A 24,434-nucleotide genomic window follows, 5' to 3' on the forward strand; every position below is an offset into this window, starting at 1 on the left:
ATTGGCCAGCAAACTCGCCTGACCTTAACCCCATAGAAAATCTATGGGGTATTGTGAAGAGGAAGATGCAATACGCCAGACCCAACAATTCAGAAGAGCTGAAGGCCACTATCAGAGCAACATGGGCTCTCATAACACCTGAGCAGTGCCACAGACTGATCGACTCCATGCCACGTAGCATTGCTGCAGTAATCCAGGCCTAAGGAGCCCCAACTAAATATTGAGTGCTGTACATGCTCATACTTTTCATGTTCATTTCTGAAGGCCACTATCAGAGCAACATGGGCTCTCATAACACCTGAGCAGTGCCACAGACTGATCGACTCCATGCCACGCAGCATTGCTGCAGTAATCCAGGCCAAAGGAGCCCCAACTAAATATTGAGTGCTGTACATGCTCATACTTTTCATGTTCATACCTTTCAGTTGGCCAACATTTCTAAAAATCCTTTTTTTGCATTGGTCTTAATTGATATTCTAATTTTCCGAGATACTGAATTTGGGACTTTCATTAGTTGTCAGTTATAATCATCAACATTAAAAGAAATAAACATTTGAAATACATCAGTCTGTGTGTAATGAATGAATCTAATATACAAGTTTCACTTTTTGAATGGAATTACTGAAATAAATCAACTCTGTCATGATATTCTAATTTTATGACCAGCACCTGTATATTTTAACTGCAACTGTCATGCAATGTGACATGATATTCTAATTTTATGACCAGCACCTGTATATTTTAACTGCAACTGTCATGCAATGTGATTCCTTCTCTTCATTAGTGCCACCCCCTTGAAAACTATCACTTTATGGGGCCATGCAAACCTGTATTAATACTTGTGTGTACATTAAAATTCTTTTTTTGTACAATGTACAATTCTCATGACAGTGGAATAGGTTATTCTTAGCCAGTCTACTGCAGTAATTGCAGTGGAAAATGTGGTTAACTCATGCATGGGAAAAAAATACCATCGAATACCATGAAACCGGTATAATTTTGAAAAATACTGTGATATAGAATTTTGGTCATATCGCCCAGCACTAATATCAAGTCATTCAGCTGTATGCTCAAAATGTGCAAAACCTTTTTTTTTTTTTGTCAACATATTGTAAATTAAACAACTATGGAATATTAAAGTAGTCCACAAATTGGAACTCTCTTTACGTGGGGGTGAGCTTTTTCAATAAAGAGACCAGCCTCTCCCCATTATTCATTGGTCAAAAGTCTTGGCAATCAATACAAACTACATTAGGGTAAGTAACATAAAAAAATTCATCAAATCATTTCTGGATAGAGTATTCCTTTAAAGTGCTTACAAAAACTGAAAATGTACTGCATATACAGTGGCATGCAAAAGTATTCAATCCCTTTGAAAGTCATCATAATTTTCTGCATGACAAAAGATTTATGCATATTTATCCATTCAGTATTTTGAATGTGAATTCTGCTGTAACAATGCATTTCCAAAAGCAAAATAAACCTTTTTCTGTAAATATTTAACTGAGGAAGAAAACCTCAAAAGTTAGTTTTTGGAAAAGTACTTAAACCTCTGCCATTTGCTACAAAGCATGAAAAAGACACGGTTAAGATGTGGGAGAAGATTTTATGGTCAGATTAAACTTTTTGGCCAGATTTCAAAGATGTATGTGTGGTGTAAAATTAACAGTATCCATGCCTCAAGAAACACCATACCTACGGTGACATATGGTGGGGGCAGTATCATGCTATGGGGATGCCTTTCATGTACCGGGATTGGGAATCTTGTCAGAGTTAAAGGGACAATATTGCAGGAGAACTTGTTCTAGTCAGTTATGAACCTATGTCTCAGGAAAAGATGCATCTGTCAATATAACAATGACTCAATGCCAAAGCGACAATGGAATGGTTCAAAAACAGAAAGTGAATGTTCTAGAATTGCCACATCAAAGCCCTGGTCTTAACCCTATTGAGAATCTGTGGCAATATTTGTAAAATGCTGTTCAGAGGCCCTATCCCACTAACCTAAAGGATCTCTGTAAATACTGCCTAGAAGAATGAGGAAGAATCACTCCTGAACAATGTGCAAAGCTGGTACATACCCCAAAATAATTAAGGCTGTTATTGCAGCAAAATGGTTCTCAACAAAATATTAATGTGTAGGGCTTGAATACTTATGCATACACTAACTAAAGTATCTATCTATCTATCTATCTATCTATCTATCTATCTATCTATCTATCTATCTATCTATCTATCTATCTATCTATCTATCTAACTTTTGAGTTCTTTTTCAGTTAATTATCTAAAGAAACTGGTTTATTTTGATTTGGAAATGCATTTTTACAGCCCAAGAGTTCACATTAAAATACTGAACAAATAAATGTGCGTTCACATCTTTTGTCATGCAGAAAATTATAATGACTTTCAAAAAAGCGTTATATATAAGAAATAAATATTATTAATTATGCTTTCTTCACCACACAGTCAATCATAATAGTAAAAAAAAAAAAGTAAGAAAAAAGAGTTGCTACACAAAGTAAAGCTATATTGTCAAATCACAAAGTGACAGACATTGCAGTCAATATACCTGAATGCATTAAGGGAAGTAAATTTAATGAGAGCATGTCTGCAATCAACTACATCTGTAACTCATAATTTGTTTTGGGTAAATTAAATGTTTCGTTTAATACTTTCATTACATGCTACAACTAATAGTGCACTTCTAGATAATCTTAAACAGCTTTGGAAACAGGATTTTCAATTAGTTTTTAGAGGATAAGTGGATGTTAGTCCTCAATACAATGCATTCTTCTTCATTTTGTGTAAAACATGGTCCAACAACTTAAAATCATACATCATTCACCTCTTTGCCTAGACTATACAAAATGTACCTGGGTGAAGACTCTCAACTGTGAGCTATGTTATTAGGCACCCCTTCTTCAATGAGTCATGTTTGGTGAATGTTTTCTGCACAAGACATTTTTGAAATAAAATCTGTATCAGATATTCTTATGCTCAAAAGAATCCATATTTCATAAACTACTGCTTGGGGTAACATCTGATGGAGCATCACTGTATAATTAATCTGCTTGTGAGACAAGTGTGCCTAAACAGCAATAATAATGCCTATAGCACAGAGCCTGCATTTGCCTGTCCTTCTGAAGGTAAAGTGGAGTTGTCCAACTATACCATGATGTGCTGTCTTATGAAGCATGACCAGAATAGAATAAAGATCAGGGTGAACCAAAAACAAAACACAGATACACTTTACACAACAATGTACTTACAAAAGAGAAATTAATGTCAATATTTCATTCCTAGTTTAAAGAAAACTGTATTAAATAAATGATAAATAATACTGACATAAAAATCCTGACTATAAGATATAATAATAAATCTTAAAAAATAACTAGCAATCATAAATTCTATACTTACTGTACTACTAAAGGGTCTTTGTCAAAAACAAATGGCGTTTTCACCATTGATGCAATTGCATGATGCTTGGCTCTAGACTTCAGCACTAATCCTTTATCTCCAGGTACTGCATTCTCCTTCAAAGTTTCCACTGCCCATTTTCCTAATCAAAAGAAGAGCAAGGATATGAGCAATGCAAGAAAATGAAAATTTGAATAATTCTCTTCAATTTTATAAACTCAAGCTTCTCAGAAATTGCTTTGATGGGTGAATGAAGTTACTGTAGTCAAATAAAGGTACTGCGGATTAATTAAGCATTTTCTCCACTTGACAGCATTTGAAAAGTTATTTCGAATTATGCAACCTGCACTTGAACATTAACATTTTCATGTAACCAGTAGCACATTTTGCCACACTTTACTATCTGTAAGCAATGGCTTATGTGACAGATTTTCATGACTTAAAATTCTTTCTAGCTTCTATTGTATATCTAGTAGACCATACAACAACAACAACAACATTTATTTATATAGCATATTTTCATAAAAATGATGTAGCTCAAAGTGCTATACATGATGAGGAAAGAAAAAAGACAACATAAATAAGAAAATAGAATTAGGGAACACTAATTAACATAGAATGAAAGTAAGGTCCAATGGCCAGGGAGGACAGAAGAATACTTGAAGAAAGCCACCAGATTAAAGATAGGGGCCCATCCAGTTTTATCAGGATGTGAGTTTTTCAAAGTCCAAAGAGACAGCAGATGAGATAGTGGCCAAAACAACAGCCTATGTGTAGAAATAGTTCAATGAGGCTATGAAAAATTACTTTAAGGCCTTATCAAAGAAGTTCCAGCAAATCCATATTTGTAGCTGAGGTCAGCATGAAAGCAATGAAGCATTGAAACAGGCAATATTAAAAGCTGCCTTTGTTGGAATGGACAGGAGGACCATGATCTTGTTGGTCCAGCTCAGAATACTAGAAAAGTCTCACTTGAGAATCTGCAAATCAAACTCTAAACTGCAGCTTATTGAAGGGTAGGCCTCAATCCTGCATTACACCGGTTATCTCAAACAGAAGTTTTTTCTTTCTAATTTTTTTCCAGAAAACAAAATGATTATAAAATGCCCCTTCCTAGGATTAAATTCAATTATTAATTCATTTTTAATATTTAATTTTAATAACTCACACTGCAGGATTTTACTGGAATACAAATACAGTATGTTATAATTTCACTATAATTATACATACTTTTTAACATCCCTAGATTTAAACAGTTGCTTATTACTAATGTCTAAAGTTTCATCACATGATGACCACTAAGTAATTAGGGAAGCAGACAGGCACAGCCTTGTATCCCCTTTCAGTGTTTGCATGGATCGTGTGTGTTTCTTTTTGATGCTCTCGCATTCACTGATCATTGTCCTCTTCACCTCAGCTACATGAATACTAACTACATGCTAAATTTTAAGCTTTCAAAAACAATGACTTTTAAAAAATATTCTGTACTATCTTTAACAAACATGGTTACAGATTAATAAGGGGGCAATGCTTCCACAAAGTAGAAGATATCAGGCCACATGAAAAGTTTTATTGTCCAAAAAAGAAGATAGACAGTGTCAGAGACACTGACTCTAAACCAGGAGACCAGGGTTTAAATTTAGGTACTGGCAGAACTCCCCTCCCAATTGTCAGAAGACCCTCACACCATAGCCCTGATGCCACAGACACCGATAACAACATGTCAAAGTGGCCCATGTAATCAGAGAAACCTGGCAATGGAGCAAAGAAATCAATACACAAATTAGCAGCACCTCTAAAGATTCTTGCAGGCTCTTCAAGTCAAATACATACCCTTGGACATTAAGTTCAGATTATATAATGTACTACTAAGAGTACTTGGTACTTTGTGTAATTCTGGTCACCATGCTACAAAAAAGATATAACAGCACTTGAAACTGTGCAGAGGTGTGGAATCAAGCGCATCCCAAGACTTAAGGACTTATGCTGTATTCTGACAGACTCAGAGAATTAAACCTGTTTAGTTTTTAGCATACTTGAGGACACCATTGGAAATAAGGGGAAGTGCTTTCAGAATTAAAGGCATGAAGCACTTCTTCATACAAAGAGTTGGGGGAATCTAAACAAAATACCAAGACATGTAGTTGAAACTGAAGCCTTGACAACATTCAAGAAATACCAAGACAATGTTTTTGACAGCTTGGCTATTACCTAAGCAAATAAGTTTGATGGGCTGAAAGGAAATTTGACAAACAAGAAGAAACCAATGTTATTATGATTTTAATAGCGGCAGTTGTTCAACATAACAATATTACAAAAAGGACAAAACCAGTAAAAAAAAGAAAAAAAAAGTAAACTGTAAAGAGTATGATATCATGATTAGCAATAACAACCGCTAGTAGGGATAAACCATTAGTACTTGTTTGGCATTTGTATCGCTCAGTTACTATAAAGTAGCTGAGAAGTGACTGCAAAATTCTTCTCATACAAAAAAAAGTGAAGAGTATGTATTAGTTAAAAAGCTTAAGATATATGTGCTGTTTTGTATGTAGTACAAAATAACACCATATTTGACACAAGGCACACGAGAACCAGTTAAATTTTCTTATGTGTATGATCTCTGTGATCTTGTAGGGTTATTCTGGAGGCAAAGTTTACTACAACTAGAGCTGTCAAAAGCCACCCACCTGTTACAGATATACGCTGACATCTTTCATTTACGTTAGGTAGAATGCCCAGAGGGGACTGGGTGGTCTCGTGGCCTGGAACCCCTGCAGATTTTATTTTTTTCTCCAGCCATCTGGAGTTTTTTTTTGTTTTTTCTGTCCCCCCTGGCCATCACACCTTACTCTTTTTCTATGTTAACTAATGTTGTCTTATTTTAATTTCTTATTTTGTCTTTTATTTTTCTTTTCTTCATTATGTAAAGCACTTTGAGCTACTTTTTTGTATGAAAATGTCCTAAATAAATAAATGATGTTGTTGTTTTTATGTACAGTGTCTCCATGTTTCAAAGAAACTAAAGTCGTGCCTGTACCAAAGAAACTTGCTGTTTCCTGCCTAAATAACTATCAGCCCAATGAATTAACCTCCGTGGTGATGAAATATCTAGAGAAACTGGTCATGATCCACATTACCACAACATCCCTGCTACCCTGGATCCACTTGAAGGCCGAAATCTGTAAACGCTACAGTGTGACTGTGGGCAACTTGTATACTAGCATAACAGATCTCTGGATGATGCAATCAACCTCACCCTCAACTCTGTTCTGGGACATCTAGAAAAGAAAAACTCCTACTCTACCGGTCAAAAGTTTTAGAACACCTCAGTTTTTCTTCAAATTTAATCATTTGAAATGTAATCTATACTAATAAAAGGCAAAGCCCTCACTGACTCACTGACTGACTGACTGACTCACTCATCACTAATTGTCCAACTTCCCGTGTAGGTGGAAGGCTGAAATTTGGCAGGCTCATTCCTTACAGCTTACTTACAAAAGTTAGGCAGGTTTCATTTCGAAATTCTACCAGTAATGGTCATAACTGGAACCTCTTTTTTGTCCATATACTGTAATGGAGGAGGAGGAGTCACGTATCGCGTCATCACGCCTCCTACGTAATCACGTGAACTGAAAACAAGGAAGAGATTTACAGCACGACTCAAACGTGGGAACGAAGGTAAATGACGTTAATTGTTGAGTGTCTTTTAATACTGTGTAAGCATACATATTAACACATGTGCAATTAAACGTGTGCATTTACGGGGTGATTTCTCAGGCTTAAAAGCTCGCCTTTTATTAAAAAGGTAAATGCAAACTGTTTTTATTCTGAAGGGCACAAACCACGTTAGATTTCAGCCGTTAAATGCACAAAAATGTCAGTACACCAGATAAATAAGCGCAACATATTATCAGTTGTATTGTATGCTTACAATACATATAGAAATGTATTAATCGTTAACTAATAGTATGGGATGGTGTTTTTCGACTCGTGCCTTGATTTAAACGATTGCATGTCTTGGTGGGTTTGTGTAGCTTATTGTCAATATCTTTACACCCCTTTTTAAGACTTATTGACTGAAACGGGCTTTCACGAAAAAAGTTAGGGCTTTGCTACAGGATACACCCTCCACAAGTTAAGGAAGTAAAAATAAAGGTATATATTTCTGTTTTTTTTTTAAACCTTTAAAGTTCGTATGCATAGCCCCATTTGGCTGTTTGTTTTTTTTTTTTCTTTCTTCAGTAATATTTAATCTCCTTAAAGAAAAACAACATATGCATTTTACTTTTTTTGTATCTCTTTAGTAATATTTTAGTGTAAAAGGATAACCAGTATTAACACATGTGCAATTAAACGTGTGCATTTACGGGCTGATTTCTCAGGCTTAAAAGCTTGCCTTTTATTAAAAAGGTAAATGCAAACTGTTTTCATTCTGAAGGGCACAAACCACGTTGGATTTCAGCCGTTAAACGCGCAAAAATGTCGGTACACCAGATAAATAAGCACAACATATTATCAGTTGTATTGTATGCTTACAATACATATAGAAATGTGTTAACCGTTAACTAATAGTATGGGATGGTGTTTTTCGACTCGCGCCTTGATTTAAACGATTCCATGTCTTGGTAGGTTTGCGTAGCTTATTGTCAATATCTTTACACCTGTTTTTAAGACTTATTGACTGAAACAGGCTTTCACGAAAAAAGTTAGGGCTTTGCTACAGGATACACCCTCCAGAAGTTAAGGAAGTAAAAATAAAGGTATATATTTCTGTTTTATTTAAACCTTTTAAGTTCGTATGCATAGCCCCATTTGGCTGTTTTAGTTTTTTTTTTTTCTTTCTTCAGTAATATTTAATCTCCTTAAAGAAAAACAACATATGCATTTTACTTTTTTGGTATCTCTTTAGTAATATTTTAGTGTAAAAGGATAACCAGTATTTAAACCTTTTATGTTACTTTATAAAGTTATTTTACACAATGTTGAAAAATTAATAAGAAAGCTACATATTTTGGCAGCTGCTGCTTTAATTTTCAATGAAATGAAAAAAGCTCTCCAAGAGAAAACCTCAATGAAGAAGAAACAGTTTGCACTATCTAAAAAGGAGAAACCCTCATTTATAAAGGTTTGCTGCAGATGACTTAACTGAAAATAAATGAATAGTTCCTATGTGTATAATACATATTTATCTATTTGACTTATGCCTTTATTCCAGCAACTTGCAACATCTGAGGTACAATTTGTTACATTACTTTTGTTTTTTGCAGCACAGGCAGGTGAAGTGACTTCCTCAGGGTCACACAGTGGTGTCAGTACCAGGATTTGAACTGACAAGCTCCGGGTTTGCTGAAATATTACTGAAGAAAGAAAAAAAACGAAAACGGGCAAATGGGGCTATGCATAGAAATGTCCATCTATCCATTATCCAACCCGCTATATCCTAAATACAGGAGCCAATCCCTGCCAACACAGGGCACAAGGCAGGAAACAAACCCCGGGCAAGGTGCCAGCCCACCGCAGGGCGCACACACCCAAACACACCCACACACCACAGACAATTTAGAATCGCCAATGCACCTAACCTGCATGTCTTTGGACTGTGGGAGGAAACCGGAGTACCCGGAGGAAACCCAGACAGACACGGGGAGAACATTCAAACTCCACGCAGGGAAGCGAACCTGGGTCTCCTAACTGGCACCTTTCACTGTGCCACCATACCGCCCGCATACAAACTTAAAAGGTTTAAATAAAACAGAAATATATACCTTTATTTTTACTTCCTTATCTTGTGGATGGTGTATCCTGTAGCAAAGCCCTAACTTTTTTCATGAAAGCCCCTTTCAGTCAATAAGCCTTAAAAACAGGTGTAAAGCTAAACTTGCAGCACCGCTATTCAATTACACTTGCCTAACGCCTCTCCTAAGGGGAGATACTGTGGGATCTGGGCATCCGTCAAAGCACCAATCACAGGCCCGATTAGAAAGCGGGAAGCTGTTATTTGTCTTTTCCTTTCCATGTAACAATCACAGCCCGTGTTACAATGCACTATGTATGTATGTGTATATGTATATATGTGTATGTGTGTGTGTATGTATGTGTGTATATGTATGTGTATATATATATGTTGATATGTGTGTGTGTATATATATATATATATATATATATATATATATATATGGATGTGTATATGTATATATATATATATGTATATATGTATATATATGTATATGTAGATATGTGTATATGTAGATATGTGTATATGTAGATATGTATATATGTAGATATGTTTATATATGTATATGTATATATATGTTTACATAACCTCTTCAACACACTACTTCTCCGCTGCGAAGCGCGGGTATTTTGCTAGTTAATGACCTAAAATGGTGAATAGGTAAGCAGTAAACTTCCTCTGGGGACAACTAACAGGTGTCACACATGTGTGATTAGGGAGCAGCTTACGGACCCGACGAGCAATGCGAAACCGCAAAGCAAGGGACTGCGACAATGTATTAATCGATCTCTCTTTATTTTGGCAGGAAAGACGAGAAAACAGCCCCTTTAATTCTTCGCCAGACGTCCGGGTCGCTTCCAGGTTCCTCCGCTTCCTCTGGTCCACCAGTCGGCCGAATACTGTGTCCCGAAAAATGACAGTAGGGCAAGACCTGAATGCAGTACTGAATACCTTGGTGACCGAGATACAGAACATGAAAGTGGATGATGATCAACAAGCAGACAGAGCTTGCGGAAACCAAGATGCGCTTGGAAGCAGCGGAAGCGGTAAAGCTGGAGCCTGCATGGTCTCCACCTCCCCCGATGGTTCCCTTATCCAACGACATTGAATGGTATTTGCTAATATTCGAGAGGACCGCCTCTTGAAACCAGTGGCCGAGGGTGGAATGGGCCCACATACTTGCACCGTACCTGAAGGGGGACACGCAGCGGGCCTATTATGACCTCCCTGAGGAGGAAGCCACCAACTATGACCTCTTGAAGGCCGAAATCTATAAATGCTACGGTGTGACTGCGGGCAATCAGGCGAGGGAGTGACAGCAATGGAAATTTAACCCAGAGAGACCTGCAAGAGTGCAGGCGTTTGAGTTCTGGGGCAAGATGGGCCGCTGGCTAAGGCCATATATTAATCACGCCGTCACATAGTCGAACAGGTGGCCTGTGAGGGTCTCATCCATGCCATGCCCAAATTCCTCGCCCAGCAAGTCCAATGACATCCGTTCAAGGACATGAATGGCCTTCTTGAGGTCCTTGAACGCCAACTGGCGGTAAACCGACTCGGGGGGCAAGAACGATCAGCTTGCAGAGCCCGAAAGGGATGCGTCACTACTTCTGAGCCCACCTGTTGCGCTGCGGAGGCTCCGGGGAAATCTGAAGACAAAAGTCCCAGTCTTCCCCGCTGTTTCAATTGTAGGGAGCTGGGACACATCATCACCGCTTGTCCACAGAACGCCAAGCCCATGGACTGCAGCTTACTAAGGGGAGAAAAGTATTGTGCACTGTCGAATCCCTTGTCAGTTCCGAATACGGGAGTGGTGTTGATAAATGGGCACAAGGTGGTGGCTCTGTTTGATTCAGGGAGTAACATCTCTGTGGTTGCTCGCCATTTTGTCTTGCTGTGACAATGGGTGGCTCGTAAAACGAGCGTAACCTGTATACATGGGGAGACCAGACTTTACAGGTTCGCTAGGTACTTTATAACCTGGGAGGGTGAACCCAAACAACTAGTAGTGGCTGTCCTACCTGAGACCCCTACCTGGTTATACTGGGACGTGACTGGTCGGAAATTAAAAGTGGTAAGTCTCATACCACTCAAACAAGAAGTTGGGTCTAATCATGGACAGACTGGAGTCTGCCCCAGCTGCTCTCACACCATGTTTACCGGAGAACACTGATGACGTGGAGGCCCTGGAGACGGACGTCCCCGCGCCAGACCTTCACCAAGAAGCAATTCCAGGCGAGGCCCCACGAGCGGAAGATCAGCCCCCAGAGGTCAACGACGATCCATTGGTCGGCCTGGACTTCCACAGTTCAGGGCCACGTCGGCCTCTTTTAAGAGAAAACAGTGGAATGATGATTCCCTGAAATTTGCCAGAAATGCGATCGTATCCATGGATGGACAGACTCCAGATACGCCCACACCACAGGGACCCTATTTTGTGCTAAAAAACGATCTGCTATATCGGGTAGCTGTGCATGAGGGCGAGGTTCAGGAGTTGCTGCTAGTACCGCAAACCTACCGGTGGGAGGTCTGTGAGATGGCGCACTCCCACCTCCTGGGCACCCACTTGGGGGCCAAAAAAACATTGGAGAGAGCGAGACTCCGATTCTTTTGGCCAGGAATAAACAAGGAGGTCCGGCAATTTTGCCAATCCTGACCGGAATGCCAACTTCGCCAGATACGTAGGATCCGTGCTCCTCTAGTTCCTATACTCCATATTGACATTCCATTTGAGAGAATCGGCATCGATCTCATCGGCCCCTTACAACCCTCGGTAAGAGACCATAAGTACATTCTGGTAATGGTGGATTATGCTACCTGATTCCCAGAGGCTGTTACCCCTGCAAGCAGCTAATATGAAAAGTATCGCACAGGAACTAGTAGGACTTTTTTCACAAGACGTATACCTAAAGAAATCCTTACGGACCACGGTGCACCTTTTACATCAGCTACGTTCAGGGAGGTTGCCAAGTTATTCCACTTTAAGCATCTTAAGACGTCTATGTAGCACCCACAGACGGACGGACTGGTTGAAAGATTTAGCCAGACCCTTAAACAGATGCCCCACAAGGTAGTCAGAAAGGATGGTAGGAACTGGGATCAGCTCCTCCCTCTGGTTCTTTTTGCTTACCCACCGGGAGGTACTGCAAGCCTCCATGGGGTTTTCCCCCCTTTGAATTATTATATGGACAACAACCCTGAGGTATTCTGGACATACTAAAAGAAGGTTGGAAGGAGTGGCCCTTCCCTCCACTAATATTTTTGGAGTATATCGCACAGTTACGCGATAGATTGGCTAAAATCCGGCCCCTAGTAAAAGAGCACATGTCAAAGGCTCAATCAGCGCAGGCCCGGAACTATAATAGCAACAGCTCCTTACGGGAGTTCCAACCCGGAGACCGGGTGATGATACTCATGCCCACTTCCCACTCCAAACTCCTGGCCCATTGGCAGGGCCCGTACGAGATTAAAGAAAGAAAGGGGCTGGTTGACTATTTGGTGAAACAGCCAAATCGTCGACCGAGCAAGCGGGTTTACCACGTCAACTTGTTAAAGCTGTGGAAGGAAAGGGAAACGGACCTACATCCCATCCAAACCCACTCCCTTTTCTCAAAAACTTCTGCACCTTAACCTCTGACACGATTTGAGCCCCCTCCAACGACAGGAAATAGAGTCTGCAATCCTGTCCGTCCCGGAAGTGGTCAGCGAGACGCCTGGCCGCACTGCACTGATTCAGCACGACATAGTGACCGATCCTGGGGTGATCGTTAGGGAACACCCCTACTGCCTCCCGTACGCAAAACACGCAGAGGCAGAACTGGAAATCCAGCACATGTTGGATATGGACATTACTGACGAGAGTCATAGCCCATGGTCCAGTCCTATCGTCCTCGTTTCTAAGCCTGACAGCTCGTGGAGGTTCTGTAATGACTTCCAATGTCTCAATCAGGTCTCCAAATTTCACGCACACCTCATGGATGAGTGGATGAGCACCTCAAGCGGTTGGGACATGCGCGTTATTTGACTACTCTTGACATGACAAAGGGATACTGGCAAATTCCCTTAACGGCAGCCACCAAAGAAAAAACAGCATTCAGTACCCCTAGCAGACACTGGCAGTACAATGTCCTCCCATTTGGATTACACGGGGTACCAGCAACCTGAAAGAAAGAGTGCTAAAGCCCCACAATGCCTACTGTGCTGCCTACTTAGACGATGCCGTCATTTTTTCCAGCACCTGGGAGGAACATGTACCGCAGGTTTACATTGTCCTTTTGATGCTGGCGAGAATCGGGTTACGCATCAACCCCAAGAAATGTTTCTTCGGGTTGAAGGAAGCTAGACATTTAGGCTACCAGGTGGGAGGAGGTACAGTTAAACCGCAGTGCTCTAAAATCGAAGCCATTCTTGACTGGCCCTGTCCAATTACCAAGCTGCAGGTTCAGGCTTTCCTAGGATTGGCGGGCTACTACCACCGGTTTGTACTCTGATTCTCTGAGGGAGCTACACCCTTGACAAATCTGACAAAGAAAAGGACCCCTTTCAATGTGGTGTGAGATGAAACAACTTCTGCCTTTCGTGATCAATTAACACCAACTAAATCCTCAAAAAGGCTCAGAAAATGCTTTTTTTTCCTGATTTGGCTGAAGAGGTTTGCAGTGGGAACCAAAATCCAAGTGAACTTCTATCGCTGCACTATTGAAAATATCCTGACCAGATGCAATGCGATAGATAACCTGACTTGCCAGTATGTCACTTTTCTCCAAAGGTATGTTCATAGATCATGTTCCACAGTGTCTTTTTTTTTTTTGTTCTTTATTTCGCCTTATACAATTTCTTGTATTAGGAATTTGGTAGTTTTCGCATACCCCTTGGGGTCAGAGCTCAGGGTCAGCCATTGTACAGCGCCCCTGGAGCAATTTCAGATTAAGGGCCTTGCTCAAGGGCCCAGCAAAGCAGTGGCCTTTTGGCAGTGACGGGGATTCGAACCGGCAACCTTCGGGATACCAGCGCAGATCCTTAGCCTCAGAGCCACCACTCCGCCCCAGTTACCATCTATTTCACCTGATGTTTGAGGGGGATTGAATCCATAATCTCTGATGTCAGCCATCTAGCTTATTCTCTATTTTCACTTCTGCTTTCTGGTAAATGCTATTGGAGCTTCACCACACGCTCCCCCCACTTAAAGAACAGCAGTATCCTGATTTTACCTGCCCAACTCACATGCTGGTTTATGTGTAATTCTGCTATATGTTACATGTGTAATTCCATCTGACTTAGTTTTCTTTAATTACTGTTGAAACTGTACTTTCAGTTATTTCATTTGTAAAGCATGACCCAAGTTTAAGAGCAACTGTACCTATGGCCTTCCATTTCCTGATTACATTCCTTACAGTTGAAACTGATAGCTTTTTGTAGCCTTCCCCTAAACCATGATACTGAACAATCTTTGTTTTCAGATGTTTTGAGAGTTGCTTTGAGGATCCCATGTTGTCACTCTTCAGAGGAGAGTCAAAGGGAAGCACAACTTGCAATTGACCACCTTAAATACCTTTTCTCATGATTGGACACACCTGTCTATGAAGTTCAGGGCTTAACAAGCTAATCCAACCAATTTGATGTTGCAAGTCATCAGTATTGAGCAGTTACATGCATTCAAATCAGCAAAATTACAATGGTACCCAAATTTTTGCACTGCTTCACTAAAAATCTTTGTTTGGAAAACACTCCAGTACTCAGGTGTTCCTAGGAAATGAAAGACATACCACTGTTATCTTTTTTGTTCAAAGTTGAGTAAATTATTATGCAGGCTGAGAGGGGTTCCCATATTTTTTCATATGACTGTATGCGTTTTTTTTGTTATTGTACTACTTTCATTATTTACACTCCAAGGAGTCAATAAAAATTTAATTCTTCTATCCCAAGATCAGACAGTGTTTTAGTACAGCCTCCAAGAGTTTCAGGTAAGAGAAAAAAAATGGACTGATCTGTGATAGAATTGAACTATTATTGTCTTTCAGAAACAGCTTGACATTTCATAGCTTTTCCTCATCAGCTGGATAGTTGTTTCAGTTGCCAAGAATTACAGTTAGGCTGCTACTCTTTTTGATTAAATATTCAGTTTTAGAGTTTGTATCAATTGTTGGTTAAACATTAAAAACATTTACAAGTGTTATCATTAATTTTTACATATTAATAAAATAATAAATTATGGTGCATCACTTTAGGGGCCAGAGGCTATATGTTGTTTTAAATAATGCATCTCAGTTTCTGTGGGGGTAAGTGGGTGTGGAGCTGTATGGCCACAGGGTGAAAGGTGTGGAGGCAAGCACCCACAGAAGTACCGAGGAAGCTTACAGAGAGTGATAGAGAGAGATCAAAAAAAGAGGAAAACCTCAAGATTAAAGGTTATTGGCATGGAGAGTGGAGATCAGGCAGATGAGTTGGTGGAGAGGACAGGAGGCCTGGCGGTTGGGAGTCGGTCCCATAGTTTGCAAAAAAACATTGCTCCAGGGGAAGGTCACTGCAGCTGAACATCCAGGGAGCAAGAGCGACCAAAGGGTTTCAGAAATCTTCCTATGGATTCTGCAGAATGGTGGTGGGATGATGAAGCAGGGCTTGTATGCCCCAGCTGTGACTGACTGAGGGGGCTGGGGTGTGAGGCATTTAAAAGGTTGATGGACCACCCGTGCTGGAGCCTCATCTTCCAGCTGAGAAGACTTGATTAGTGAGTTGGGCCTGAGACAAAGGAATAGAGGCACTGATGCTCTGGTGAAGAAGCATGCAATCTTAACATTTTGATTTAACCCGTTATTGTATTATTTATTAGGATTTTTATCCTCCACATGGACACTGTTTATATCAAGAATTATTTATGTATTGAAAAGCCCCACATTTTCTTTATTGTTTGGACACTGTTGAACACTGCTTTGCACCATCTCTTCTTGTAGTGTGTCCTAGTCGATCTTGTTCTATGACTATATGTCCTGGGTTCAATAATATTATGCCGGCTATGGGCAACCCAGGCATGACATGCATCGTTCCTCTTACAAAAACTTCAATAGCATTAAATATGAACTTATTAAATAAATGAATAGTGTGTTTATGCATTTGTTGTTGAAAATGTAGCATCATTCTTTTATTTCTAATAAAAAAAAACTCTTATCAGTCTACAATGCTCATTAAGTATTAGGTATCAGTGTCAAAAATACTAACAGATCTTGGGTCTTATTGCTTTTTATCAGTGGCAAAGCAACCAATAAACTAAATAATAAAAGTTTAAATTGTGCACTCAGTCAACAGACATTCTTAGGTAGCATATAAACTTTGGATTAAGATAGCTTTTTTTCTGTTTAGCATATGAAAGTTATCTTAAATTCCCCAGCAACATCAGGGAAAAAATTTATAATAAAATTATATGCAATGCCTTAATAATGCACTTTCAGCAGTGCTAAAGTTTAAAAGATTTTTGCTCACCATCATATTTTGCAATTTCATCATCAGTTTCACCCTTCTTTGTTTTTGACAGAAACCACCTAGACATGATTAAGAAAAGCAAAAAATTAAAATATTACAATATAAGAATTGTACTATTTATAGCTTGAAAAGTATGTCATTGTTATCTTACCCATCCAAGGAACCATGATCGAATGTTTCTGAAAAATACACTTCACCCACTGGAACTGGAGTCTTATATGTTACCTGCAAAAGGGCAATAAATAGTAACTGCTGATTAAATAGAAGTGAGACAAGTTGCAAGATAGACAAGCACAGTCATCCCTCAGTATCCAAAATCTGTAAATACTCAGTATTTGCTTAAAACCTATGCATACCATCCATCCATCCATCCATTTTCCATCCCGCTGAATCCGAACACAGGGTCACGGGGGTCTGCTGGAGCCAATCCCAGCCAACACAGGGCACAAGGCAGGAACCAATCCCTGGCAGGGTGCCAACCCACTGCAGGACACACACAAACACACCCACACACCAAGCACACACTAGGGACAATTTAGAATCGCCAATCCACCTAACCTGCATGTCTTTGGACTGTGGGAGGAAACCGGAGCGCCCGGAGGAAACCCACGCAGACACGGGGAGAACATGCAAACTCCACGCAGGGAGGACCAGGGAAGCGAACCCAGGTCCCCAGGTCTCCCAACTGCGAGGCAGCAGCGCAATACAGCGATACTGTATTGTTTAAGGAATTAGGGAATAATGACAAGAAAAAAAGGCTGTACATGTTCAGTACAAATGTAACCATCCTCACAGCCTAACTACATAGTACATGTCAGCAACAATGCAACATTTTACATTACAGACTTGAAAAAGAAGTACATATAACAAAACTCAGAATTTTCAAAATACAGGTAAATACAGTGCATCTGGAAAGTATTCACAGCAGATCTCTTTTTCCACATTTTGTTATGTTACAGCCTTATTCCAAAATGGATTGAATTCATTTTTTTCCTCAGAATTCTACACACAACACCCCATAATGACAACATGAAAAAAAGTTTACTTGAGATTTTTGCAAATTTATTAAAAATAAAAAAATTGAGAAAGCACATGTACATAAGTATTCACAGCCTTTGCCATGAAGCTCAAAATTGAGCTCAGGTGCATCCTGTTTCCCCTGATCATCCTTGAGATGTTTCTGCAGCTTAACTGGAGTCCACCTGTGGTAAATTCAGTTGATTGGACATGATTTGGAAAGGCACACACCTGTCTATATAAGGTCCCACAGTTGACAGTTCATGTCAGAGCACAAACAAAGCATGAAGTCAAAGGAATTGTCTGTAGACCTCCAAGACAGGATTGTCTCGAGGCACAAATCTGTGGAAGGTTACAGAAAAATTTCTGCTGCTTTGAAGGTCCCAATGAGCACAGTGGCCTCCATCATCCGTAAGTGGAAGAAGTTCGAAACCACCAGGACTCTTCCAGAGCTGGCCGACCATCTAAACTGAGCGATTGGGGGAGAAGGGCCTTAGTCAGGGAGGTGACCAAGAACCCAATGGTCACTCTGTCAGAGCTCCAGAGGTCTTCTGTGGAGAGAGGAGAACCTTCCAGAAGGACAACCATCTCTGCAGCAATCCACCAATCAGGCCTGTATGGTAGAGTGGCCAGACGGAAGCCACTCCTTAGTTAAAGACACATGGCAGCCCGCCTGGAGTTTGCCAAAAGGCACCTGAAGGACTCTCAGACCATGAGAAAGAAAATTCTCTGGTCTGATGAGACAAAGATTGAACTCTTTGGTGTGAATGCCAGGCGTCACGTTTGGAGGAAACCAGGCACCGCTCATCACCAGGCCAATACCATCCCTACAGTGAAGCATGGTGGTGGCAGCATCATGCTGTGGGGATGTTTTTCAGCGGCAGGGACTGGGAGACTAGTCAGGATAAAGGGAAAGATAACTGCAGCAATGTACAGAGACATCCTGGATGAAAACCTGCTCCAGAGCGCTCTTGACCTCAGACTGGGCCAACGGTTCATCTTTCAGCAGGACAACGACCCTTAGCACACAGCCAAGATATCAAAGGAGTGGCTTCAGGACAACTCTGTGAATGTCCTTGAGTGGCCCAGCCAGAGCCCAGACTTGAATCTGATTGAATATCTCTGTAGAGATCTTAAAATGGCTGTGCACTGACGCTTCCCATCCAACCTGATGGAGCTTGAGAGGTGCTGCAAAGAGGAATGGGCGAAACTGGCCAAGGATAGGTGTGCCAACCTTGTGGCATCATATTCAAAAAGACTTGAGGCTGTAATTGCTGCCAAAGGTGCATCGACAAAGTATTGAGCAAAGGCTGTGAATACTTATGTACATGTGATTTCTCAGTTTTTTTATTTTTAATAAATTTGCAAAAACCTCAAGTAAACTTTTTTCACGTTATCATTATAGGGTGTTGTGTGTAGATTTCTGAGGAAAAAAATTAATTTAATCCATTTTGGAATAAGGCTGTAACATAACAAAATGTGGAAAAAGTGATGCACTATGAATACTTTCCGGATGCACTGTATAGAAAATCTAATTATAAATGGAGAAAATATAAATTCTCTCTCTCTCATACACACACACAAAAGCACGCAAACTGCACACACCAACAAACAATAAATGCTGAAGAGAGACTGGGGATCTGTGAAATGGATATGCCTATACATCACTTCATTCGCGTGGATTTAGCATAGTGCTCAGTGCTTAGCAAATTTAAGTTTGCTTTTTGGAACTTTCTGGAATTTTTTTTTTTCAAACCACAGTTTGAAGACTCCACAAATGGAAAACCTGTGGATATGGACGACCAACTGTGCTACACATTTATGTTACAACATCTAAATATGCTTTTGCATTTTTAATGTAGAATTTTCAGGCAAAAACTTGTTTCCTTTCATACTCAGATTTAATCACTTCTTAAAAAGCAGTAAAGAGAAAATTTATGCCATTCAATTAATCTTTTTACAATGGCTTTATAAGACATATATTAGACCATGAATAAAATTAACTGACATAAAAAATTTGTAAAGACATTACTGAAAATTGCATATGCACAGAAAAAACAATTACGTATACATTGCATGCAATTTACACTACAAGAACATAAACTTATTATATTATTATATATATAATTTTTATTTATTTTTTTATATAAATATTTTATATTATATAAACATCTATGCGTGGAATTTTGTGTCTGTCCGGTCCCGGAAGTGAAAGGTGGAGTTGGACTAAGGGCTCCACCTCCGAGAATATGCAAGCGAGACCAGCACATCGGGCAAAATGAAACATCCAAATAGAGTCACTCGCTTATCCGCTTTTACAGAAACGTGGTGAGCACATCGGCAAAACGGTATCCCTTTTACTTTTCTTCCCACCACTAATACACAAGCGAGGCAAGCACGTTGGCAAAACGAAACTTCTGAAGAAAAAGAGTCGCTTAGCCGCTAATGAACAAGTGATGCAAGCACGTCGGCAAAATGAATCCTCCTAGGAGAGAGATGCCCAGGGTAGTTCCTTTCAATTGCCTGACATCTCTACATTTCAATTTTTTTTTCTGATGATTTCCATAGTTTCTAGGAACCTAGCTAGATTTATATAATGATAACACATCAACCAAAAAAAAAGAATACAACTACCATAAATTATTGGATACCATTAAGTAACAATTCTAATTTATAAACTGTTTTCACTTGTAAAAAATATCATTCATAAACAAATTAGGTACAAATTGTAACCTTAAAACCACCTTTAACAAAAATTAAAATGATCAACTGTTATAGTTATAAAATCTGTACTTAAACTGTGATGTTTGAGACTTGAAAAATGTGTTAAGTGATGCTTAAAGCACTGAATGTATTAAGAAAACAAATACCATTTCAAGTAAGCAAGAAGTGCAATAAACAATTAGAACAATCAATTTGTACAAAAATAACAAGGAGCAGTGTTTACAGTATGTACTGTTTCAAGACTGCATAGACAAGCTAAACAATATCTATTTTTGTGTGATCACCTCATGTGAAAAGGGGTATTCAGACCAAGTTATTCAATTTTAACTAAAACAACACTGGTACATTGGTTTGAGTTGAGTTTCATTAAAATATAAAATAACAGGAGCTTACAGTTCAAATCTAGCAAATACATAACAAAAAACCTTTATCAACTGATAAAAATACTCCTATATAAACAAGCTTATTACATGACTATTTAATAGGTATTGTTTCAATTAGGTTTTAGAATAAATCATAGTACAGAAAATGTTAAAGAAGTAAATGACTTACGGGCTAATGTGGACTAAGGCCATAAATATGTTCTTGTTCTTTTAGACTACTTAGGGTTTGGGAGAAGGGCTGGGGTTAGTTTTTTTTTTTTTTTTGCTTTTGTACAATAGCTGTCTTTCAGAGATCCATGATATTGCATATGGTAAGCCACAAGGATCTATTCTGGGCCCGGTGCTTTTATTCCAATTTGTATGCTCCCATTAGGCCAGATTATCTCAAAACATAAGATGAACTACCACAGTTATGCAGATGACACACATCTTTATCTATCTACATGGCCTGATGACCCTGATGCTCTTGGCTCTAAGATCCAATTCCTAATTGGATGAGCAGTAACTTTCTCAAACTTAATAAAAACAGAAATCATAGTGATTGGCAAACACTGAAATAGTGAGGGTATCTGAAATAAACTTGGCCCTTTGGCATTAAAAATCATGGACTCTGACCTAAACTTTAAATCGTACATTAACCAGATTACTATGACTGTATTTTTTAACTTAAAGAATAGATAGATAGATAGATAGATAGATAGATAGATAGATAGATAGATAGATAGATAGATAGATAGATAGATAGATAGATAGATAGATACCAAATATTACAAAATTTAGACCTCTTATACTTTAAGAACCTGAAAAATTAATTCACACTTTTGTAATTAGTCGACTTGATTACTGTAACACACTCCCTTAACAGGACTACCTAAGAAAGAAATCAATCTGTTGCAATTAGTGCAGAATGCAGCAGTAAGACTCTTAACTACAAAAAGAAAATTTGAGCCTATTCACCAGTTTTAGAGACATTACGTTGGTTACCCATGTTCTTTAGAACTGACATAAATTACAAACAGTGTATAAAGCCTTATATAATCTTGCCCCTTCCTAGGAGCGTCTGTCCCCCTATACTCTAAATCATAAAGACTATATTGGCATAGAATTATCATATTCTTCAAAGATTTGCAACCTTTAATAATCTCTACTTTTTCTCTGTTTCCTTTTCAAGTTCTTCTAAGGAGGCATTTTGTACCACCACCACCTGACTGAGGCAATGTGAAGTCAACCGTGATCCTCGAAAGAAGACGGGTGCCCCAGCTGTCCACAAGACCACCTATCAAATCCTATGGGACGAAGTTAGGAAGCAATTAAGAAAGATTTAAGCACATTTATATTAGGCAGACTGCCCAGAGGGGGCTGACCAGTCTTTTGGCCTTGGAACCCCTCAAATTTTGTTTTCTTCTCCAGCTTAATTGGAGTTTTTTAGTTTTTTCTGTCCTCCCGGCCATCTGACCTTATCACTGGACTCTTTGACTAATTATATATCTATGTTTTGTAAGGTAGCATGGATTTATTTATTTTTATGTATTTATTCATTTTTTATTTATTACTTATTCATTAGCATTATTACCCAACTGGGATGCTTTGATTTCTCAGCCGCCGATCTACTGTATATCAGCCGATTTACACTACAAAAGACTTGATCGGTTATTAGTTAATTAAAACCGATCTTTTTAGCCATTGCTTTTCTAAGCTTTACAGTGAATTAAGTCCAGTGTTCTTTTATGTGAGGTAATATGGTAGGTGTTTTCTTTTTTTTTTGCAGAAAATGAAGAGCAATTCAAGGTATGTTTTACAAGAGAACACATGACGAAAGAAAGTGGAATAATAAACCAAAAAAAAGGAATCAGAAAAGTCATCTTAATGAATTCAGACCTTTTTATTTTGTCCTTTAATTAAAACAGGACACCGTTTGTCTTAGTTTGGACTGCAAGCTTGAGTTAAGTAAACAGGATTACATTTTTACTTGGAAAAAGAAAAGAAAAAGAAGAATTTGAGATTGCTGCTTAGTAGAAGTGTCTTTTATTTGTAAATTTGATAAGCCTGTTAGTAGAGATGCTCCAATCGATCAACTGCAGATCAAAATCATCCAAATAACTGGTAAAAAGGCTGATCACAAAAAACTATATTTTCAGTAATTTAGGTGCAGTGCTCCTTTACACAAAGTATTATGGTAGTTGAACCAGCACGTTACTTTTTTTTTAAAAACTTCCTCCAGTGTAAACAAACAGCAGCGAGTGGAAGACATGTTTTATCAGAGAACGAGAGGCAACTGGTACACCTGCCTTTATGTTAAAGAAATTTCAGTAAAAAACATTTGAGAAGTCGTCCTCTGTAACTAGACAAACGGCAAGAAAAGCTAGTTTACTTTCAGACCTTTATTTAGTCCTTAAAATTAAAACAGACACCACTTGAGTTTGGACAGATAGCTTATTACAACACCCTAGTACTAATTGGAAAAAGGAAAGAAAGACGAATTTGAAATTGCTGCTTAGTAAAAAATAGGCTTTTTTAAGATCTGTACTGTGTTTATTTTGTTGCTGTGTGTCATACAGCATAAGTTTTGGTAAGAAACAAGTACTACATAATTAAACTGGTAATCCATATTTTACAATTACACCTCACTTGATACACTGAAGAAAAAAAATTAACAGTTAACACCTACGCTTTATAATTTAAGTTAACACTTTTATACAGGACATAAGGCTTGTGTGCATCTTGTTTTTTAGGAGCTTAGTACAAAAAGTTTTTAAAGGGATAAAGAAAAAAAAAACGGAATCTGCTGATTCAGTAACATGAAAATCGGTGTTTGGTATCGGCCTTAAAAAGCGTGATCTGAACATCCCTACTAATAATATTTGTTATTTCTTTTCTTGTAACTTTCTCTTTGACATCTTGTAAAGCACTTTGAGCTCTATTCTTTGCATGAAAATGTGCTATACAAATAAATGCTGTAGTGGCAAACGAGACAGCATTTAGAAGGTAAAGAAGAATGTAAGATGACGCTAAAACACGATACAATTTTGTAAGAATAAAATTTCATATTCAATCAAGCACATAGCAGTCCAACTTCAGTTTTTGGTGCATATGGTAAAGCTCACTTTTACAAGGGAAAAGGCTTTTATTAAGAATTGATTTTTGAAGCTGGATTTACAACGCAAACTTCAATACACTTAGAATCATTAAGTAACATTTTCAGCATTTGGCACCATTATTTGACAATAAGCTTTCTCTAAAGTTTATTTTAGATTTTGGCTTTTTCTATATTTTAGTCTCCTGTTCTCTCACCTTTGTTCACATGATTCATGGCACTGGAAAAGGAATACAGTAGTCAAAAAATAACTGATCAATGCAGTTTAATTTACCTTATCTCAAATAACATCATTATTATTGTTGTTGTTTTTGTTATTATCGTTATGTTTTTCACACAACATCTACCATTAACAATACATTTTTCTAAATGGGTTTGCAGATAGTTCAAGATATGTCAGGTTTCATTAAAAAACAAATTTGAGACAAGCAAATTATTAAATAAAAAAAAAAAAAAGTTGTGCTATTTGTATTGTAGCACTCCAGTGGTTATAGTACTTTAAATGAATGATAGGATTAAGGCTGATTTATACTTCTGTGTTGAACCTACACCATTGAAAGCAATTTTATACCTCTGCGTTACACCATGC

At 38.6% G+C, this 24,434-nt stretch overlaps 1 protein-coding gene across 2 annotated transcripts in view; it reads right to left on the bottom strand.

Annotated features, from left to right (window-relative positions):
* The window catches only part of clgn (calmegin), a 126,458-nt gene that overhangs the window by 56,778 nt on the left and 45,246 nt on the right, over positions 1 to 24,434 (bottom strand). For both annotated transcript variants that reach the window (XM_028801710.2, XM_051928241.1), the window contains exons 3-5: positions 16,779 to 16,852; positions 16,628 to 16,686; positions 3,418 to 3,559 (exon numbers count right to left, since the gene is read on the bottom strand). In XM_028801710.2, the coding sequence (XP_028657543.1) occupies positions 3,418 to 3,559; positions 16,628 to 16,686; positions 16,779 to 16,852 (275 nt within the window). The remainder of the gene's footprint in view (positions 1 to 3,417; positions 3,560 to 16,627; positions 16,687 to 16,778; positions 16,853 to 24,434) is intronic.

Source organism: Erpetoichthys calabaricus, chromosome 5 (genome assembly GCF_900747795.2).
Source record: "Erpetoichthys calabaricus chromosome 5, fErpCal1.3, whole genome shotgun sequence".
NCBI classification, from domain to species: Eukaryota; Metazoa; Chordata; class Cladistia; order Polypteriformes; family Polypteridae; genus Erpetoichthys; species Erpetoichthys calabaricus.